This window comes from Anolis sagrei, chromosome 4 (genome assembly GCF_037176765.1).
Source record: "Anolis sagrei isolate rAnoSag1 chromosome 4, rAnoSag1.mat, whole genome shotgun sequence".
Taxonomy (NCBI): Eukaryota; Metazoa; Chordata; class Lepidosauria; order Squamata; family Dactyloidae; genus Anolis; species Anolis sagrei.
Window position 1 is genome coordinate 1280666 of NC_090024.1, and position 22858 is coordinate 1303523.

The window sequence follows — 22858 nt, forward strand, 5'->3', positions numbered from 1 at the left end:
ACTCAAATGATCAAGGGTCTGGAGAACAAGCCCTATGAAGAGCGGCTTAAGGAGCTGGGCATGTTCAGCCTGAAGAAGAGAAGGCTGAGAGGGGATATGATAGCCATGTATAAATATGTGAGAGGAAGCCACAGGGAGGAGGAGGGAGCAAGCTTGTTTTCTGCTTCCTTGGAGACTAGGACGCGGAACAATGGCTTCAAACTACAAGAGAGGAGATTCCATCTGAACATGAGGAAGAACTTCCTGACTGTGAGAGTCGTTCAGCAGTGGAACTCTCTGCTCCGGAGTGTGGTGGAGGCTCCTTCTTTGGAAGCTTTGAAACAGAGGCTGGATGGCCATCTGTCAGGGGTGATTTGAATGCAATATTCCTGCTTCTTGGCAGAATGGGGTTGGACTGGATGGCCCATGAGGTCTCTTCCAACTCTTTGTTTCTATGATTCTATGATTCTATGTCTGGTCGCTTACTGTAATGGATGTGTTTCGGAACTACTCTAAGTAAATTGAACCTACTTTGTAACCAGACGTCTCCAGATTCCATGTTTTCTTCTAAGCTTGTGCAAAACTTCCGCTAACGCTAACAGCGTGGGCTTCAGGCAGGAACTGGGTGGCCATCTTGCAGGAGTGCTTTAGCCGAGTCTCCCCTGATGGCAGAGTGAGGTTGGACCAGATGCCCTTTTGAGTCCCTCCCAACGTTGTGATCCTTTGAGGTGGCATCCATGCCTGAAGGCCACCTCAAAGGACCACAGCCCCGTCCACCTCCCTTGTGAAGCAATTGCTGCTGTTTTGAGTTGTGAGGTGTGATTTTGCTTTGATGCACACTGTATTTTGAGACTGGCTTTATTTTGGAAACCTTTTTATTTAAGCTCTCTGAAGAAGGCTTAGGCCTGAGAGGAGCCCTAGAGGAACCCGACCTCTTCGAAGGCCGAGGGAGCGAGTGAGGGCTCTGCCGTGGCTCAGGACAAACTTCAGTGCAAACCGGAAGAGGTGGAAAGTGGTCGTTTGTGGACAGCCGAAGGGGTCGCGCTGCGTTGCTTTGCCCCCAGGACAGGGAGGCCGTGGTCATTTCCAGAAACCTGAGAGATTTGGGTGGGATTTGGAACCCCTGCCAGGTGAATGACCCATTCTAGAGTGGAAGGTCCTGGGCCACCCACAACACTTTCCACCAGTCCTGGGCACTGCTCGCTCTGTGCACTCGGGCAAAGGCGGTGTTGACCAGAAGGGATGGATGAATGGACAGATGGATGAGGGAAGGGCTCTCAGGGCGTGGGACTTCCTTCGCCTTGCTTCCAGGTGAAGCCCAGGTGGAATTTCCTAGGAAGCCACTGAGAAATGTGCCAAGTCTGAGTGTGTGGCATGGGGACTGAACCTCCTTCAGACCTCTGCAGTTGGTAATCTGGGCTGAGAGATGGATGCCCAACACAAGTGGGCAGGAGACCAGGGCTGAGGGCACACCAGAACCCGAGAGAAAGCAAGAGCACAGAAGGAAGCAGATTTCCAGCGGAAGCAGCATCATAGCTTGTGTCCTTGGTTCACATTCACAACGGGAGACAGGCAGCATCTCAGCAGGTGGGAAAAGGAAGCCCCAGCGACAATGTCCAAGGGATCATGGGTAGGTGCCCCGGTCTGACCAGCAGAGCTTCCCTTTCATGCAGGACATCTTCTTCCTCATGCCCCGCTTTCCCCGCTTGCTCTCGGCCTCTTCGATCATGGTGGTGATCGTGGAGACCATCTCGTGGAGGGGCAGCGTCCCCGCTCTGTACTCCTCGAGTAGCTCCTGTCGCTTGTCCTGCGGGACATATTTGGAGAACAGGAGGTCCAGCACACACACCTTCTGGCCCTTGAACTCACCCACCGACATGGGGACCAAGGTGGTCCGCAAGGACCTCTTCAGCTGCTGCTGCCGGGCCCTCAACTCCTCCTGGGCCTCCCGGTCTCCACTTTCCTCCACCAAGCCCCCCTCGGCAGCACTGCCAGGCTCCTCTGCCTTTGTCCTTTCAGTTTCTATGATGACGTTGGTGAGGAGGTTGACCAGATCTGGAACATGGAGGTCTTCTCCTCTGAGTCTGCCGAGAAGTTCCTGCTTCTTTTCTTCTGAGACGTATTTGGAAGAGAGGACGTCCCAGCAAGACATCTGTTGCCCCTCAAACTCACCAATGGGCACCACGAAGCTCTCTGACCGCAGTGCATCTTCCAAAGAGGAAGATTCAGGTGAGGAAATATTCTGAATTGTGTCCAATGATCTTGCCTCCTCTCTGGGGCTGCTACAACAAATAGCTTTGCTGGAACTCTCCTCCTCTGTTCTGTTGACGATGGAGGTGACTACGGTTTCCATTTGGTCAATACTGAGGATGCCAGATTTGTAGAGTTTCAAGAGCTCCTTCCGCTTCTCCTCAGGGATGTACTTGGAGTGGAGAACCTCCCAGATGGAAACCTTCTGTCCGTGGAACTCTCCAGCCGCCACTGTAACCAGACGGGACTTCAGGGCCTGCTCTTTCTCTCCCAGATCCACAGGATCCTCCTCATCCTCTCCCTCCTCTTTGTCAAGTGCCTCATTGTCATTATCCACTTCATCAGTGTCTCTGGTTGTGTCAGGTGTCATGTGGTGCTTCTTCTCTCTGACTTTAGACTCTGCAAGGAGGCCACTGACAATATTGGTGAGTTCCTCTGGATTCAGGTTGCCGTTTCGGTGTTGTCTCAAAAGCTCTTCTCGCTTCTCCTCTGGGATGTACTGGGAGAAGAGGAGATTCCAGAGGGGCATCTCCTGACCCTGGAACTCACCGACATTCAGGATTACAGTGTGATTCCGCAAAGCGTCTTCCCATTGGTCCTCATGACTGTGGGGGGCACCCGAGTCTTCTTTTCTCTTCTCCTCCTCTGTTCTGTTGACGATGGAGGTGACTACGGTTTCCATTTGGTCAGTGCTGAGGATGCCAGATTTGTAGAGTTTCAAGAGTTCCTTCCGCTTCTCTTCAGGGATGTATGTGGAGTGGAGAACCTCCCAGATGGAAACCTTCTGTCCATGGAACTTCCCAGCTGCTACTGTAACCAGACGGGACTTCAGGGCCTTCTCTTTCTCTCCCAGCTCCACAGGATCCTCATCTTCCTCTCCCTCCTCTTTGCCAAGTGCATCATCATCATCATTATCCCCATCATGAGTATCAATGCTTGTCTCTGGTGTTGTATGGTGCTTCCCCTCTTCAACTTTTGCCTCTACAAGGAGGCCACTGAGGATATTGGCGAATTCCTCAGGATTCAAGCTGCCGTTTCGGTGTTGTCTCAGAAGCTCTTCTCGCTTCTCCTCTGGGATGTACTGGGAGAAGAGGAGATTCCAGAGGGGCATCTCCTGGCCCTGGAACTCACCAACATTCAGGATAACTGTGTGATTCCGCAAAGTGTCTTCCCATTGGTTCTCATGACTGTGGGTGGCACCCAACTCTTCTTTTCTCTCCTCCTCCTCTGTTCTGTTGACGATGGAGGTGACCACAGTTTCCATTTGGTCAGTGCTGAGGATGCCAGATTTGTAGAGTTTCAAGAGCTCCTTCTGCTTCTCTTCAGGGATGTACTTGGAGTGGAGAACCTCCCAGAGGGAAACCTTCTGTCCGTGGAACTTCCCAGCTGCTACTGTAACCAGACGGGACTTCAGGGCCTTCTCTTTCTCTCCCAGCTCCACAGGATCCTCCTCATCTTCTCCCTCCTCTTTGCCAAATGCATCATCATCATCATTATCCCCATCATGAGTATCAATGCTTGTCTCTGGTGTTGTATGGTGCTTCCTCTCTTCAACTTTTGTCTCTGCAAGGAAGCTACTGAGGATATTGGCGAGTTCCTCGAGACTCAGGTTGCCGTTTTGGTGTTGTCTCAGAAGCTCTTCTCGCTTCTCCTCTGGGATGTATTGGGAGAAGAGGAGATTCCGGAGGGGCATTTCCTGACCCTGGAACTCACCGACATTCAGGATAACAGTGTGATTCCGCAAAGCGTCTTCCCATTGGTCCTCATGACTGTGGGCAGCTCCTGGTTCTTCTTTTCTCTCCTCCTCCTCTGTTCTGTTGACGATGGAGGTGACCACGGTTTCCATTTGGTCAGTGCTGAGGATGCCAGATTTGTAGAGTTTCAAGAGCTCCTTCTGCTTCTCTTCGGGGATGTACTTGGAGTGTAGAACCTCCCAGATGGAAACCTTCTGTCCGTGGAACTCCCCAGCTGCTACTGTAACCAGACGGGACTTCAGGGCCTTCTCTTTCTCTCCCAGCTCCACGGGATCCTCCTCTTCCTCTCCCTCCTCTTTGCCAAGTGCATCATCATCATCATCATCATCCCCATCATCAGTATCTCTGGTTGTCTCTGGTGTTGTATGGTGCTTCCTCTCTTCAACTTTTGTCTCTGCAAGGAATCTACTGAGGATATTGGCGAGTTCCTCGAGACTCAGGTTGCCGTTTTGGTGTTGTCTCAGAAGCTCTTCTCGCTTCTTCTCTGGGATGTAATGAGAGAAGAGGAGATTCCAGAGGGGCATCTCCTGACCCTGGAAGTCACCGACATGCAGGACAACAGTGTGATTCCGCAAAGTGTCTTCCCAGTGGCTCTCATGACCATGCCCAGCACCCGACTCTTCCTTTCTCTTCTCCGCCTCCGTCCGGTTAACTATGGCAGTGACTACGGTTTTCATTTGGTCAGTGCTGAGGATGCCAAATTTGTAGAGTGTCAAGAGCTCCTTCCGCTTCTCTTTAGGGATGTACTTGGAGTGGAGAACCTCCCAGATGGAAACCTTCTTTCCGTAGAACTCTCCAGCTGCTACTGTCACCAGACAGGATTTCAGGGCCTTCCTTTTCTCTCCAAGCACAACAGTATCCTTGTTGTCCTCCTCTCCCTCCTCTTTGTCAATGGCATCATCATCATCATCATCCTCCTCCAAAAGTCCGGACACTTCAGATGCTGAAGGTTGCTCCACCTTTCCAGCTTTGGCTTCTGCAAGGAGGCTACTGAGGATGTTGCTGAGCTCCTCCGGCGTCAGGCTGCCCTTTCGGAATTGGTTCAGGAGCCCTTCCCGCTTCTCCTGAGGAATGTCCTGGGAGTGAAGGAGATCCCAGAGAGAGACTTCATGGTTCTGGAATCTACCAACATTCAGGACCACAGTGTGATTCTGCAAAGTATCTCTCCAGTGGTCCTCAAGTGCATGGGATTCTTCTTCTGCCTCCTCCCCTTCTGTTCGGTTGACAAGGGCAGTGACTGCAGTTTCCATTTGGTCGATGGTGAGAATTCCTAAGTTGTAGAGCTGCAAGAGCTTCTTTTTCTTCTCCTCTGGAATATGATCAGAATGGAGTCCATCCCACAATGAAACGCCTTCCTTGCAGAAGCTGTCTGTAGGCAGGTGGATCAGCCTCGATTTCAGGGCAAGCTCTGTTCCATCTTGGTGTTCTGTCTCAGACGCTCTGGCTGTTTGTGGTGCCATTTGGGTTTCCATAACAGTAAATTCATTTCTTTCTGGCCTGGTGGCTTGGTCTTCAGTGTCTGTCATAAGAGTTGTAATGCTTTTAACGCATTCCTTCACACTCACTGTTGGTGATCCGTGTCGGTGCAAAACTTCCTCCTTCTTGAAATTAGAGACACACTGTGAAAAGTAAGGATCCCAGAGAGAAGACCTCTCGTCTTGGATTTCACGGATGGTTACATCGACATTTTCCTGTCTCAAAGTGTGATGGACAAAGTCATAGTATGTAGACTCTGGGATAGGAGCTTCTCCTGGACTAGCTGAGTGATCTCTAGTATGAGAAATGTGTTCCTTCTCTTCTGTTCTGTTGACAACCGCAGTGACTACACTTTCCACCTGGTCAATGGTGAGGATGCCAGATTTATAGAGTTGTAAGAGCTCCTTCTGCTTCTCCTCAGGGATGTACTGAGAGTGGAGAATCTCCCAGATTGAGACCTTCTGTCCTTGGAGTTCCCCAGTTGTTACGTCTACCATCCGAGACTTCAATGCTTGCTCTTTTCCTCCAAATTCAGTACTGTTGCCATCCTCATTCTTTCCAGATGACATGATACCAGAAGGCACTGAGCTTGGTGCTGAACATTCTTTCCTTTCACCTACCACTTGAGTAATTAGGGCAGATAGGACTGCAGTGAGTTCCTCTGGAGTTAACTGGCAAGCTCTATATATGCCTAGAAGTTCCTCTCTTTTTCCATCAGAAATGTACTGGGAGAAGAGGAGATCCCTGAGGGAGACCTCCTGGCCCTGGAACTCTCCAACGTGGAGGATAACGGTGTGGTTCTGCAAAGTATCTTCCCATTGGCGCTCATGACTCTGGGTTGTACCTGACTCTTCTTTTCTCTTCTCCTCCTCTGTTCTGTTGACGATGGAGGTGACTACGGTTTCCATTTGGTCAGTGCTGAGGATGCCAGATTTGTAGAGTTTCAAGAGCTCCTTGCGCTTCTCCTCAGGGATGTACTTGGAGTGGAGGACCTCCCAGATGGAAACCTTCTGTCCATGGAACTCCCCGGCTGCTACTGTAACCAGACGGGACTTCAGGGTCTTCTCTTTCTCTCCCAGCTCCACAGGATCCTCATCGTCATCTTCTCCTTCCTCTTTGTCAAGGTCATCGTTATCATCCTCATGACTGTGATCAACACCCGATTCTTCCTTTCTCTTCCCCTCTTTCTCTGTTCGGTTAACAATAGAAGTGACTATAGTTTCCATTTGGTCAATGGTGATAATCCCAGATTTATAGTATCTCAAGAGCTCTTTCCGCTTCTCTTCAGGAATGTACTTAGAGTGGAGAATCTCCCAAATGGAAACCTTCCGTCCGTGGAATTCCCCAGCCGCTACTTCAACCAGACGAGACTTCAGGAGTTTCTCTTTCTCTCCCAGCATCACAGTGTCCTCATCGTCATCTTCTCCGTCCTCTTTGTCATCATCATCCTCACCACCGTGATCAGCACCCGATACTTCCTTTCTCTTCCCCTCTTTCTCCGTTCGGTTAACAATAGCAGTGACTATCGTTTCCATTTGGTCAATGGTGATAATCCCGGATTTATAGTATCTCAAGAGCTCTTTCCGTTTCTCTTCAGGAATGTACTTGGAATGGAGAATCTCCCAAATGGAAACCTTCCGTCCGTGGAATTCCCCAGCCGCTACTTCAACCAGCCGAGACTTCAGGAGTTTCTCTTTCTCTCCCAGCATCACAGTGTCCTCATCGTCATCTTCTCCCTCCTCTTCGTCATCATCATCCTCACCACCGTGATCAGGACCCGATACTTCCTTTCTCTTCCCCTCTTTCTCAGTTCGGTTAACAATAGCAGTGACGATAGTTTCCATTTGGTCAATGGTGATAATGCCGGATTTATAGTATCTCAAGAGCTCTTTCCGCTTCTCTTCGGGGATGTACTTGGAGTGGAGAATCTCCCAAACGGAAACCTTCCGTCCGTGGAATTCCCCAGCCGCTACTTCAACCAGACGAGACTTCAGGAGTTTCTCTTTCTCTCCCAGCATCACAGTGTCCTCATCGTCATCTTCTCCCTCCTCTTCGTCATCATCATCCTCACCACCGTGATTAGGACCCGATACTTCCTTTCTCTTCCCCTCTTTCTCAGTTCGGTTAACAATAGCAGTGACTATAGTTTCCATTTGGTCAATGGTGATAATGCCGGATTTATAGTATCTCAAGAGCTCTTTCCGCTTCTCTTCAGGAATGTACTTGGAGTGGAGAATCTCCCAAATGGATACCTTCCGTCCGTGGAATTCCCCAGCCGCTACTTCAACCAGATGAGACTTCAGGAGTTTCTCTTTCTCTCCCAGCATCACAGTGTCCTCATCGTCATCTTCTCCCTCCTCTTTGTCAAGGTCATCATCATCTTCACCACCGTGATCAGCACCTGATTCTTCCTTTCTCTTCCCCTCTTTCTCCGTTCGGTTAACAATAGCAGTGACTATAGTTTCCATTTGGTCAATGGTGATAATCCCGGATTTATAGTATCTCAAGAGCTCTTTCCGTTTCTCTTCAGGAATGTACTTGGAGTGGAGAATCTCCCAAACGGAAACCTTCCGTCCATGGAATTCCCCAGCCGCTACTTCAACCAGACGAGACTTCAGGAGTTTCTCTTTCTCTCCCAGCATCACAGTGTCCTCATCGTCATCTTCTCCCTCCTCTTTGTCAAGGTCATCATCATCCTCACCACCGTGATCAGCACCCGATTCTTCCTTTCTCTTCGCCTCTTTCTCCGTTCGGTTAACAATGGCAGTGACTATAGTTTCCATTTGGTCAATGGTGATAATCCCGGATTTATAGTATCTCAACAGCTCTTTCCGCTTCTCTTCGGGGATGTACTTGGAGTGGAGAATCTCCCAAACGGAAACCTTCCGTCCGTGGAATTCCCCAGCCGCTACTTCAACCAGCCGGGACTTCAGGGCCTTATCTTTGTCTCCCAGCACCACAGTATCCTCAAGGTCATCTTCTCCCTCCTCTTTGTCAAGGTCGTCATCATCGTCATCATCACCGTGTTCCACACCTCTGCCTGGACCCAAGACTTTTATATCAAATTTCCTTCTTGTGGCTTCTCCCTTCTTGACCAGGGCAATGAGGATGTTCACCAGCTGGTCTACAGGTATCAACCCCCTTTGGAACAAATCCAGTAACTCTTTCCTCTTTTCTTCTGATAGATACTTGGAGAAGAGCAGGTCCCACACAGCAACCACCTGACCCTGGTTCTCTCCAGCAGGCATTTCGAGAGTGGCGGACTGCAAGGTCTTCTGCCAGTTCTCTTCGACCGGTGTACCGTCTTTCGGGGATGTTACATCTGACGTGCCAGGAGCTTGCTGCTGCCTGGCTAACTTGATGCGCTTCTCCTCCGTCTCGGTGACAATGGTAGTGAGGATCTGGGTCAGGTCTTCCAAGGCAATGGTTCCTTGCTTGTACTGGCTGAGCAACTCCTGCCTCTTCTGGGGAGGAATGTATCTGGAGAAGAGGAGATCCCACACAGAGACCTCCTGCCCCTGGAAGAGCTCCACATCTACTCTGGTCTTGGCAGTCTGCAAGGACCTCCTCGTTTTGTCTGTGAGATGGAAGGAGGAGGTGGCCTTGTCCATCACGTGAAGCATCAGCAGGCCCGTCTCGGGATCGGGGAGACAGCGCTGCAGGAGCTGCATGTATGTCAAGTTTTCCTGAGTGTTGGGGTCAAAGAAGCCCTTGGTGTCATCGGTAGGGTCCGAGAGGATCCGGTTCATCTCCTCGTCAAAGTAGCCCCGCTGGTAGGCCACCTCCACGGGGAGGCGGTGGCTTTGCACAGGGTCAATGATGCCCCCAGTGGCAATCTGGGCCTCCAGAAGGCGGATGCCGTGGTCTTTGATAATGAGGCCCTTCTTCATGGCTTGGAAAAGGGAGATCTTGTTGCCTGTGTAGGGATCCTTGTAGCCAGTCACGGCCCTCTCTGCGGAGAGGAGCTTCTCCCGCAACTCTGCGCCCACCAGCTCGGCAGAGACAGCTTCTTCAACGGAGAGTTTTCTGTTCTGTAGAGGGTCCGTGATGAACCCGGTGGCGGCCTGGGCCTCCAGCAGCACCAGGGCAGTGCCCGGCCTCAGAATGTTCTTCCACATGGCCTGGTAGATGGTCACCTTCTCCATCTTGGAGGGGTCAGACCTGGATGGGATGAGCACCCCAGCGATGCAGCTTCTGCCTTCCAGGTATCGTTTGACCGAATCCATGTTGGTGATGTCTTCCACGGTCTTGGTGCCCTGGGAGAGCTCAGACAGGGTATCCTGGTCAATGATCTGGGAGTCGAAGAGTTCTGAGGCCGACACTTGCCTCCGCAGCCCGGAGAACTTCAGCTGGTTGCTCTTCTTCTCCATCTCCTCAATCAGGCTTTTGATGATTCTGACAAGTTCCTCAGAGCTCACGAATCCTGCTTCATAGTTCTCCAGGAGCGTTTGTCGTTTCTTCTCGGTCACATATTTGGAGAAAAGGAGCTCCCACATGGAGCGCCTGCTCCCTTGGAACTCACCCACCGGCACTTCTATGCTCACCAGACGCAAGGCTCTTTCGAGGTCACCATCTTGTGGGGAACGTGGAGCTCTGCTTTCTTGGGGATGAGACCTCCCTCTTGCTGGACTGCTGCCGTAATCGGCTTCTGTAACATCACCCGACTCCTTCTGTGTGAGCAGCGGGGCCAAAAGGACAATCATCTCTTCAAGACTCAGGAGTCCATAATGGTACTTCATTAAGAGCTCCTCCCGTTGGGTTTCAGGAACATATTGGGAAAACAAGAGATCCCAGAGGGAGACCTCCTGGCCTTGGAACTCTCCAACATGCAGGACAACTGTGTGATTCCTCAAAGCGTCTTCCCAGTGGCCCTCCTGACCGTGTCCTGCACCCGATTCTTTCTTTCTCTTCTCTTCTTCTGTTCGGTTCACAATGGTAGTGACTACAGTTTCCATTTGCTCAATGGTGAGGATGCCGAATTTATAGTATCTCAAGAGCTCTTTCCGCTTCTCTTCAGGGATGTACTTGGAGTGGAGAATCTCCCAAACGGAAACCTTCCGTCCGTGGAATTCCCCAGCCGCTACTTCAACCAGCCGAGACTTCAGGATCTTCTCTTTCTCCCTCAGCATCACAGTATCCTCATCTTCATCTTCTCCCTCCTCTTTGTCAAGGTCATCGTCGTCATCCTCATCACCATCATCATGATCTGCACCTCTGCCTGGACCCAAGACTTTTATATCAAATTTCCTTCTTGTGGCTTCTCCCTTCTTGACCAGGGCAATGAGGATGTTCACCAGCTGGTCTACAGGTATCAACCCTCTTTGGAACAAATCCAGTAACTCTGTCCTCTTTTCTTCTGATAGGTACTTGGAGAAGAGCAGGTCCCAGACAGTAACCACCTGACCCTGGTTCTCTCCAGCAGGCATTTCGATAGTGGTGGACTGCAAAGTCTTCTGCCAGTTCTCCTCGACCTGTGTACTGTCTTTCGGGGATGTTACATCCAGCGTGCTTGGAACTTGCTGCTGCCTGGCTAACTTGATGCGCTTCTCCTCCGTCTCGGTGACAATGGTAGTGAGGATCTGGGTCAGGTCTCCCAAGGCTATGGTTCCTTGCTTGTACTGGCTGAGCAACTCCTGCCTCTTCTGGGGAGGAATGTATCTGGAGAAGAGGAGATCCCAGACAGAGACCTCCTGCCCCTGGAAGAGCTCCACATCTACTCTGGTCTTGGCAGTCTGCAAGGACCTCCTCGTTTTCTCTGTGAGATGGAAGGAGAAGGTGGCCTTGTCCATCACGTGAAGCATCAGCAAGCCCGTCTCGGGATCGGGGAGACAGCGCTGCAGGAGCTGCATGTACGTCAGGTTTTCCTGAGTGTTGGGGTCAAAGAAGCCCTTGGTGTCATCGGTAGGGTCCGAGAGGATCCGGTTCATCTCCTCGTCAAAGTAGCCCCGCTGGTAGGCCACCTCCACGGGGAGGCGGTGGCTTTGCACAGGGTCAATGATGCCTCCGGTGGCAATCTGGGCCTCCAGAAGGCGGATGCCGTGGTCTTTGACAATAAGGCCCTTCTTCATGGCTTGGAAAAGGGAGATCTTGTTGCCTGTGTAGGGGTCCTTGTAGCCGGTCACGGCCCTCTCTGCGGAGAGGAGCTTCTCCCGCAACTCTGCGCCCACCAGCTCGGCAGAGACAGCTTCTTCAACGGAGAGTTTTCTGTTCTGTAGAGGGTCCGTGATGAACCCGGTGGCAGCCTGGGCCTCCAGCAGCACCAGGGCAGTGCCTGGCCTCAGAATGTTCTTCCACATGGCCTGGTAGATGGTCACCTTCTCCATCTTGGAGGGGTCAGACCTGGATGGGACCAGCACCCCAGCGATACAGCTTCTGCCTTCCAGGTATCGTTTGACCGAATCCATGTTGGTGATGTCTTCCACGGTCTTGGTGCCCTGGGAGAGCTCAGACAGGGTATCCTGGTCAATGATCTGGGAGTCGAAGAGTTCTGAGGCCGACACTTGCCTCCGCAGCCCGGAGAACTTCAGCTGGTTGCTCTTCTTCTCCATCTCCTCAATCAGGCTTTTGATGATTCTCACAAGTTCCTCAGAACTCATCAATCCTGCTTCATAGTTCTCCAGGAGCGTTTGTCGTTTCTTCTCGGTCACATATTTGGAGAAAAGGAGCTCCCACATGGAGCGCCTGCTCCCTTGGAACTCACCCACCGGCACTTCCATGCTCACCAGACACAAGGCGCTTTCGAGGTCAACATCTTGTGTGTAACGTGGAGCTCTGTCTTCCTGAGGATGAGACCTCCCTCTTGTTGGACTGCCGCCGTCTTCAGCTTCATTAATATCACCTGACTTCTTCTGTGTGAGCAGCGGGGCCAAAAGAACAATAATCTCTTCAATGCTCAGGAGTCCATAATGGTACTTCATTAAGAGTTCCTCCCTTTGAGGTTCTGGAACATACTGTGAAAACAAGAGGTCCCAGAGGGAGACCTCCTGTCCCTGGAGCTCTCCAACATGCAGGACAACTGTGTGATTCCTCAAAGTGTCTTCCCAGTGGTCCTCATGACCGTGTCCTGCACCCGATTCTTTCTTTTTCTTCTCTTCTTCTGTTCGGTTCACAATGGCAGTGACTATAGTTTCCATTTGCTCAATGGTGAGGATGCCGGATTTATAGTATCTCAAGAGCTCTTTCCGCTTCTCTTCAGGGATGTACTTGGAGTGGAGAATCTCCCAAACGGAAACCTTCCGTCCGTGGAATTCCCCAGCCTTTACTTCAACCAGCCGAGACTTCAGGATCTTCTCCTTCTCTCTCAGCATCACAGTATCCTCATCCTCATCTTCTCCCTCCTCTTTGTCAAGGTCGTCGTCGCCACCCTCATCACCATCATCATGATCTGCACCTCTGCCTGGACCCAGGACTTTTATATCAAATTTCCTTCTTGTGGCTTCTCCCTTCTTGACCAGGGCAATGAGGATGTTCACCAGCTGGTCTACAGGTATCAACCCCCTTTGGGACAAATCCAGTAACTCTTTCCTCTTTTCTTCTGATAGGTAGTTGGAGAAGAGTAGGTCCCACACAGTGACCACCTGACCCTGGTTCTCTCCAGCAGGCATTTCGATAGTGGTGGATCGTAAGGTCTTCTGCCAGTTCCCTTCAACCTGTCTACTATCTTTCAGGGATGTTATCTCTGGCGTGCTGGGAGCTTGCTGCTGCCTGGCTAACTTGATGCGCTTCTCCTCCGTCTCGGTGACAATGGTAGTGAGGATCTGGGTCAGGTCTCCCAAGGCTATGGTTCCTTGCTTGTACTGGCTGAGCAACTCCTGCCTCTTCTGGGGAGGAATGTATCTGGAGAAGAGGAGATCCCAGACAGAGACCTCCTGCCCCTGGAAGAGCTCCACATCCACTCTGGTCTTGGCAGTCTGCAAGGACCTCCTCGTTTTGTCTGTGAGGTGGAAGGAGGAGGAGGCCTTGTCCATCACGTGAAGCATCAGCAAGCCCGTCTCAGGATCGGGGAGACAGCGCTGCAGGAGCTGCATGTACGTCAAGTTTTCCTGAGTGTTGGGGTCAAAGAAGCCCTTGGTGTCATCGGTAGGGTCCGAGAGGATCCGGTTCATCTCCTCGTCAAAGTAGCCCCGCTGGTAGGCCACCTCCACGGGGAGGCGGTGGCTTTGCACAGGGTCAATGATGCCTCCGGTGGCAATCTGGGCCTCCAGAAGGCGGATGCCGTGGTCTTTGATAATGAGGCCCTTCTTCATGGCTTGGAAAAGGGAGATCTTGTTGCCTGTGTAGGGGTCTTTGTAGCCGGTCACGGCCCTCTCTGCGGAGAGGAGCTTCTCCCGCAACTCTGCGCCCACCAGCTTGGCAGAGACAGCTTCTTCAACGGAGAGTTTTCTGTTCTGTAGAGGGTCCGTGATGAACCCGGTGGCAGCCTGGGCCTCCAGCAGCACCAGGGCAGTGCCCGGCCTCAGAATGTTCTTCCACATGGCCTGGTAGATGGTCACCTTCTCCATCTTGGAGGGGTCAGACCTGGATGGGACGAGCACCCCAGCGATGCAGCTTCTGCCTTCCAGGTATCGTTTGACTGAATCCATGTTGGTGATGTCTTCCACGGTCTTGGTGCCCTGGGAGAGCTCAGACAGGGTATCCTGGTCAATGATCTGGGAGTCGAAGAGTTCTGAGGCCGACACTTGCCTCCGCAGCCCGGAGAACTTCAGCTGGTTGCTCTTCTTCTCCATCTCCTCAATCAGGCTTTTGATGATTCTCACAAGTTCCTCAGAACTCATCAATCCTGCTTCATAGTTCTCCAGGAGCATTTGTCGTTTCTTCTCGGTCACATATTTGGAGAAAAGGAGCTCCCACATGGAGCGCCTGCTCCCTTGGAACTCACCCACCGGCACTTCTATGCTCACCAGACACAAGGCGTTTTTGAGGTCACCATTTTGTGGGGAACGTGGAGCTCTGCCTTCCTGAGGATGAGACCTCCCTCTTGCTGGACCGCCGCTGTAATCAGCTTCTTTAACATCACACGACTCCTTCTGTGTGAGTAGCGGGGCCAAAAGAACAATCATCTCTTCAAGACTCAAGAGTCCATACTGGTACTTCATTAAGAGCTCCTCCCTTTGGTTTTCAGGAACATATTGGGAAAACAAGAGATCCCAGAGGGAGACCTCCTGGCCCTGGAACTCTCCAACATGCAGGACAACTGTGTGATTCCTCAAAGCGTCTTCCCAGTGGTCCTCATGACCGTGTCCTGCACCCGATTCTTTCTTTTTCTTCTCTTCTTCTGTTCGGTTCACAATGGCAGTGACTATAGTTTCCATTTGCTCAATGGTGAGGACGCCGAATTTATAGTATCTCAAGAGCTCTTTCCGCTTCTCTTCAGGGATGTACTTGGAGTGGAGAATCTGCCAAATGGAAACCTTCTGACCATGGAACTCCCCAGCGGCTACTTCAACCAGCTGAGACTTCAGAGCCTTCTCTTTTTCTCCAAGCACAACACTCTCTTCATCATCATCCTCTCCCTCTTTTTGGTCAAGGTCATCATCATCATCATCATCATCATCATCATCATGGTGAGCCGTATGCCTGGATGTTTCCGATGCTGTGGGGTCCTTCGTTTTTCCAGCCTTGGCCTTGGTCAGGAGTGCATGAAGGACATTGATCAGCTCCTCCAGGGTCAGGCTGCCATTTCGGAACTGGTTCAGAAGCTCCTCCCGTCTGAATTCTGAGATATTCCCAGAAAAGAGAACCTCCCACAACGTTGGCTGTTTTCTGTCAGCACTTTCTAGGTTACTAGCCATTTTTGTAGTTTTCAATACGTTTTCCTTATTTTCCTTCTCGTTGATGGTGGATACGAGAATAGTTATAATTTCGTGAATAGTGAGTTTTCCAGCTCTGAACTCTGTGAGTATTTCTTCCCTTTTCCTGTCAGTGAAGTATCCGGAGAAGAGAAGGTCCCAAACAGAAGTCTCCTGTCCTTGGAAGCAGCCCTCACTAACTCTGGTGGTTGTGGACTTCAAAGTCTTCTTTACATGTTCATCCAAATAGAAGGCGCTGGAACCATCGGGTTGGACTTGAAGCATCCTCAGTCCAGTGTCCGGGTCAAGAATACATCTCTTGAGTAGCTGCTTGTATGTCAGGTTCTCATGCGTGTTGGGATCAAAGAAGCCCTTGGTATCCTCGGTGGGGTCCAAGAGGATCTGGTTCATTTCCTCATCAAAGTAGCCCCGTTTGTAGGCCACCTCGACAGGGACACGGTGGCTGTTGACTGGGTCAATGATGCCCCCGGTAGCGATCTGGGCTTCCAGTAAGCGGATGCCGTGCTCTTTGAGGATGAGCTCTTTTTTCAAGGCCTGAAAGAGGGAGATCTTCTTCCCAGTGTTTGGATCTGTGTAGCCCGTGACGGCTTTCTCTGCAGCCAGGAGCTTGTGGAGGATCTCTGGCCCCACCAGCCCTGCAGCATCAGCTTCCTCCACAGAGAGCTTCCTGTTCGTCAGCGGGTCTGTGATGAACCCGGTGGCGGCCTGGGCCTCCAGCAGGACCAGCGCCGTGCCTGGCCTTAGGAGACCTTTCCACATGGCCTGATAAATGGCCATCTTCTCCATCTTGGAGGGGTCAGCCCTGGACGGGACCAGCACGCCGGCAATGCAACCTGTGCCTTCCAAGTATTGCTTCACGGACTCTATCTTGGCCACATCTTGCGCCGACTGCTTCCCTTCTTCCAGGTTCTTCATGGTGTCCACCCCAATGATGTCGGCCTTCAATAATTCTGAAGCCGTGACTTGTTTCCGTAGCCCTTGGAACCAGATGTCTCTTCTGTTTGCTTCTTTTTCTTTTATTATGTTCATGATCTCATTCACGATGTGTTGCAGAATGGCCGAGGACTCGGACTTGTACTTTTTGATCAGCTCCTTCCTCTTCTCTTCGTTAACGTAGTCTGAGGAAAGAAGCTCCCACAGAGAGACGCTCTGCCCTTTGTATTTCCCAAGGGTTACGTTGACTTTGGTGGATGAGAGAATGTTTTTCGTAACCTCATCCACGTAGAAATATTCCTTCTTGTCCAGCAGCTGGAGGAGGTACATGCCCGTCTCTGGGTCTCGGACACACCTGGGAAGCAGTTGTGTGTAGGAGATCTTCTCCTGAGTATTGGGGTCCACAAAGCCTTTGGCAGCATGTTCTGCGTCAGAAAGCAAGAGGAAGGTGTTGTCATCCAAATGGCCCCGCTTGTAGGCCACCTCCACTGGGATGCGGTGGCTGTGGAAGGGGTCAACGATGCCACCCGTGGCCATCTGGGCCTCCAGGAGCCTGAGAGCAAGGCCTCTGTCTACAAGGTTTCTCTTCATGGCCTGGTAGAGAGACGCTTTCTCCCCCGTGGAAGGGTCCGGATAGCCAGTGACAGCCCTCTCTGCCAGAAGAAGCTGCTGGTGGACCTCCTTGCCCACCAGCCCTGCAGAGATGGCCTGCTCCACAGACAAGGATTTCTTCTTCACCGGGTCAACAATGAATCCAGTAGCAGCCTGGGCTTCCAAGAACATCAGAGCATTTTCTGGCGAGAGAAGCCCTCTCTTCATGGCTTCATAGATGCTCATCTTCTGCCTGCTGGTTCCCACTAAGACGCCAGCAATGCAGCCGGTTCCCTCCAGGAAACGTTTCACGTAGTCCTTCTGGGCGAGTTGATGGAAGCTGCTCCGATTAAGACCGTCCAGAGTTTTCTTGTCAATGATCTCGGCATTGAACAGCTCTGCAGCCGACACCTCCTCCTCCCTGAGTCCTTTCAGGCGAAAAGCCTGAGCTTTCCTCTCTGTTTCCTCAACAACAGCAGTAATTGCATTCCCAAGCTGTTCTAGGGTCAGTCTCTTGTCCTTATACTGACTCACCAACTCTTTCCTTTTCTCCTCGTGGATGTATGGAGAGCACAGGAGGTCCCACATGGAGACAGCCTGGCCTTTGTACCTGCCTAGGTGCATCTCCATAGGCTGTGATTTCAGAAACTGTTTGGTGGCCTCGTCAATGTAGAAGTATCTTCCGCCTCTTCGGACTACTTGCAGCATATATAGCCCTGTCTCTGGGTCTTTGACGCATCGTTCCAGCAGCTGCAGGTAAGTGAGGTTCTCGTGTGTGTTGGGGTCAAAAAAGCCCTTTGTGTCGTCTGTGGGATCTAAGAGGATTCGGTTGAGTTCTTCGTCAAAGTAGCCTCGCCTGTAGGCCACTTCCACGGGGATGCGGTGGCTGTGGACGGGGTCAATGATGCCCCCAGTGGCAATCTGGGCCTCGAGCAGGCGGATACCGTGGCTTCTCACAATCAGCTCCTGGTTCATGGCTTCAAAGAGGGAAATCCTGTCCTTGGTGTAGGGGTCTGTGTACCCCGTCACCGCCTTCTCTGCACTCAACAGCTTTTCATAGACCTCTCTTCCAATCAGCCCTGAAGACAGAGCCTCGTCGACCGACAGCTTCTTGTTCTTCACAGGGTCAAGGAGGAACCCCGTAGCCGCCTGGGCTTCCAGTAACACCAGAGCGGCTCCTGGCCGGAGCAGACCCTGCCTCATGGCACGGCAGATGCTCATCCTTTCCTGGCTGGGCTGAAGAAGGACTCCGGCGATGAAGTTCCCCCCCTCCAGGTACTGCCGGACAGAGTCCATCTCGGTGACTTCCTGGATCGTTTTCTTCCCCTGGCTCAGTTCGTCCAGAGTCCCCTTGTCTATGAGCTGCGACTGGAAGAGGTCGCTGGCGGAGACCTTCTTGCGCAAACCCTGGAAGGCGAACCGCTTGCCCTGATGCTCCGTCTCTGCAATGATCTTGGTAATGGCCGTTGCTATCTCCTGAAGCGCCTCAGCGTTCTCCTCCTTGAAGGTCAGCACCAGCTCTCTCCGCTTGGCGTCGTCGATGTACTCAGAGTTGAGCAAGTCCCACAGAGAAACCTCTTGACCTTTGTACCGCCCAATGTTGACCCCGACCCTGAGAGATTTCAGGACCTCCATGGCATGCCTGTCCCCATAGAAAGCGGCCTCGTCAGAGAGGGGGAGCAGCAAGAGCCCCGTCTCAGCATCCCGGGTGCACCGGTCCTTCAGCTGCTGATAGGTCAGGCTCTCCTGCGTGTTTGGGTCAAAGAAGACACACGTGTCGTCGCCGTGCTGAGAAAGGACCTTGTGCATGTCTTCGTCATAGAAGCCATGTTTGTAGGCAGCGGGGAGGGGAAGGTGAAGGCCGTGAATGGGATCGATCACTCCTCCGGCCGCCAGCTGAGCCTCAAGCAAGGGGATGCCAGCGGTGGCAGCAATCAGCTCCTTCCTGATGGCTTGGCACACGGAGATTGGCTTTCTCGAGTAGGGGTCGGGGTAGCCCACCAGCGCTCTCTCAGCCTGCGACAGCCGCTCCACCAGTTCTTGGCCCACAAGGCCAGCCCGGACGGCCTCCGCAACGTCCAGCCTCCGGTTCCCGGCTGGGTCTGTGATGGAGCCTGAGGCTGCCTGCGCCTCCAGGAGCCTGGTCCCCGTGCCTGGCAGGAGGAGGCTCTTCTGCATGGCTTGGTAGATGCCCATCTTCTCTCCGGAGGACTGAAGAAGAACCCCAGCGATGGCCCCCGTCCCTCGCAGGTACTTCCTCACGCTCTCCATCTCGGAGACCTCTCTGGCCGTGGTCCTCCCTTGAGCCAGCTCGGCAAAGGTCTTCTCTGAAATGATGCCAGTGTCGAGCAGCCAGACCGCAGGCACGGCACCCCTCAGACCTTGGAAAGTGACCTGCGTGCGAGCCTTCATTTCCATTTCCCGGATGTGTTCCCGGACGAGAGAGACGAGCTGCTGGAGAGAAACCTCCTCAGATGTGTACTTCTCAAATAGTTCTCTTCTCTGCTCCTCGGTGAAATAGCCGGAGTGAAGGAGCTCCCAGAGGGAGAGGCCCCTGCCTTCCACGAGGGTGGCCCTGAAGAGCCGCTCGATCTGCTCCTCGGAGTAGACGCGAGAAGCTTCCTGCGACAGAGGCAACAGGTGAATGCCCGAGACGTCATCCTTCTGGCACTGGTCCATCAGTTGGCCGTAGGAGACACTTTCTTTCTTGTCAAGAGAGCTGAACAATTTGGTGTCACTGCCTGGGTCAGACAGTGCTTTGCAGAGGCCCTCATCCACGTAACCTTTCTTCTGGGCAAACTCTACTGGGACATAGTGGCCACTGTGGGGGTCAATGACACCGCCTGTAGACATCTGGGCGTCCATCAGTTGAATGGCCTGTTTGTCGGCTACAAGACCCTTCTGCATGGCTTGGAAGAGGGAAATCCTTTGGCCGGTGAAAGGGTCCTTGTAGCCGGTGACCGCTTCTTCTGCGCGCTGCAGCTTCTCATAAAGCTCAGGGCCAACAAGACCTGCCTTCACGGCGTCGTCCAGACGGAGTTTCTGATTGCTCACGGGGTCAATGATGAAGCCAGTGGCCGCCTGCGCCTCGAGCAAGGGCAGCGCCACCCCCGGCAAGACAATGTTCCTCTGGATAGCTTCATAGAGGCTCAACCTTTCGTTGGAAGGCTGCAGCACAATTCCTCCGATGCTGCCGGTGCCGTAGAGGTACTTCTTGACGGACTCCATGCGCAGCACCTCCTCAGGGCTCACGGCCCCGTCCAGCAGTCGTTCGAAGAGCGCCTTGTCAATGATGCCCGTTTCCACCAGATGGTAGGCCGTGACCTGGCCCCTTATGGCTGGGAACTTGATGCGGGCCCATTTCTTCATCTCCTCCTCGAGGAGGCGGTGGATTTGCTTGAGGCTGAGCTTCTGCAGGCGGTAGTGGTTGAATATCTCCCTCCTCTTTCCCTCAGAGAAGTACTCTGAGTTGAGCAGATCCCACAGCGAGACTCTTTGTCCCTGGAAGCGGCCGTGCTTGACAATGAGCCAGGAGGTCCTAAACCCTTGCTTGGTGGCCTCATCAATGAACTGGCGCTTCTTGCTGTTTAGCGGCAGGAGGCAGAGGCCGGTGGTGGGTTCCATAATGCACTTCTCCTTCAGCTGCAAGTAGGTCAGGTTCTCGTGAGTGTTTGGGTCAAAGAAGCCCTTTGTGTCGTCACTGGGGTCGGAGAGGATCAGGTTCATCTTCTTGTCAAAGTATCCCCGCTTGTAGGCGGCCTCCACAGGCAGGCGGTGGCTGTTGACGGGGTCAATGATGCCTCCAGTGGCAATCTGGGCCTCAAGCAGGCGGATCGCGTGTTCCTTGACAATCAGATCCTTCCCCATGGCTTGGAAGAGAGAGATCTTGGACCCGGTGTAAGGGTCCCGGTAGCCAGTAACGGCTTTCTCGGCTGCCAGGAGCTTGTCGTAAACGTCTGGCCCAATGACGTTGGCCTGCAGAGCCTCATTCACGGAGTATTTCTTGTTGGCGGCTGGATCAATGATGTGTCCCGTGGCAGCCTGGGCTTCCAGGAGGACGAGGGATGTCCCTGGCCGCAGAAGGCCTTTCCTCTTGGCCTGGTAGATGCCAATCCGCTCCTGGGAGTCCGGCAGGAGCAACCCGCTGATGCTTCCCGTCCCTTCCAAGTACTTCTTCACGGTGCTCATGTTCCCCACGTCTTTGGCCAACGTCTCTCCTTGGGTTAATTTCTCAAACAGATCCTTGTTGATGATTTCGGAGCTCAAGAGCTGAGCGGGCGTCACCTTGCTCCTCAGGCCTTCAAAAGTGATCCTGGGGTTGGCCGAAACCTGTCGGACCGTGTCACAGACCATGTCAGCGAATCTGTGGGTGGAAAGCCCTCCAGAGTGGAACTGTTGGAGGAGAGCTCTCCTCTGCTCCTTTGTAAAGTAGTCGGAGAACAGGAGCTTCCAGAGAGAAGTAGGCTGGCCCCTGAACTTGCCCGAGGGCACAGGTACAATGGTGTTCCTCAACAGGCTCTGTGTCCTGTGCTCAATGAAGGGGTGCTCCCTCCTGGGGTCACCATAAAGGGGGAAGAGGCAGAGCCCTGTGTCTGGATCCGTGACGCATCTCAAGAGCAGTTCTGCATAGGACAAGTTCTTCTTCAGGTTGGGGTCAAAGAAGCCACGGAGGTCGTCGTTGGGCTGGGAGAGGCGGCTGAGGGTGTCCTTGTCCAGATGACCTCTCTGGCAGGCCACCTCCACAGGGAGACGGTGGTGCGTGTGTGGGTCAACAATGCCACCGGTGGCAAGCTGGGCCTCCAGCAGGAACAGCCCCGGATCCTTGGGCACCAGTCCCTTCTTCAGGGCTTGAAACAGCGAGAGCGTCTCCCCAGTGCAGGGATCTCGGTACCCAGTCACGGCTCTCTCGGCTGAAGACAGCTTCTCGTAGAGTTCTGGCCCCACCACTTCTGATCGGACGGCTTCGTCAAGGTCAAGCCTCTTGTTCCTCGCCGGGTCGATCAGGCCTCCTGTCGCGGCCTGAGCCTGAAGGAGGATCTCGGCTGTCCCTGGCATGAGGAGGTGCTCTGACAAAGCCTGGTACAGGCTCTTGCACTCGCCCGTTTGCAGGACGGCAACGCCAGCGATGCTGTTTGTCCCCGAGAGGTACTGCTGCACCGCATCCATCTCTGCCACTTCCTGGGCGGTGAGCTCTCCGTGATGGAGGGCTCTGAATGTAGCCGAGTCAATGACCCCAGAGTCCAGGAGCTCATGGCTGCAGACAGCCCCTCGCAGTCCAGGGAAGGAGATCTTCAGGGGCAGCAGGAGCAGGCCTGTGCCTGGATCCGCAACGCACCTCTGCATCAGCTCTGCATAGGTGACGTTCTGGTTACTGTTGGGGTCCAGGTAGGCCTTGGCCTCCTCATTCCCCGGATCGGAGAGGAAGGTGTGCAGATCCTCCTCGAGGTAGCCATGGGCGTAGGCCTCCTGAAGAGAGACGCGTTGGTGCGTGACGGGGTCAATGATGCCTCCTGTGGCTATTTGGGCTTCCAGAAGGCGAAGGCCGTGCTCCTTCCCCAACAGCTCTTTCTGGATGGCTTGGTAGAGGGAGATCTTCTCCTCCGTGTAAGGGTCTGGGAAGCCTGTCACGGCACGCTCTGCACACAGCAGCTTCTCCTTCTGCTCCAGCCCCACGAGTCCCCGTGCCACGGCCTCCGCCACAGGAAGCAGCTCCTTCCTCTCGAGGTCAACAATCCCACCCGTGGCTGCTTGGGCTTCCAAGAGGGAGAGCGCAAGGTCAGGATGAAGCAGGTGCTCCCGGACGGCATCTGAGAGGCTCACCGCCTTGCCGGAGACCTCCAGGAATGCCCCAGCGATGCTCCGGGAGCACATTCCTGCCCCTGGCATGGTTGCCAGCCCCACTTGCCCCTTAGGCAACGCCTGCCTTGACGTCATTTTGGGGTGCAAGCGCTTCCTTCTTCCACCTGAAAAGGTGGGTCTTTGGTTCAGGGACCGGAGGCGTCTTTCTGCAAAGAGAATAAAAAGGAGTGTCAACGAGAGGTGTTGCAATACACGGCTTGGTGAACA

At 53.1% G+C, this 22858-nt stretch overlaps 1 protein-coding gene across 1 annotated transcript in view; it reads right to left on the reverse strand.

The window, feature by feature from the left end:
• Nucleotides 1-722: 722 nt before the first annotated feature.
• The window catches only part of EPPK1 (epiplakin 1), a 41482-nt gene continuing 19346 nt past the window's right edge, over nt 723-22858 (reverse strand). The window contains exon 2 of the mRNA XM_067467197.1: nt 723-22797. Coding sequence (XP_067323298.1) covers nt 1604-22726 — 21123 coding nt within the window. The 5' untranslated portion in view covers nt 22727-22797 and the 3' untranslated portion in view covers nt 723-1603. The remainder of the gene's footprint in view (nt 22798-22858) is intronic.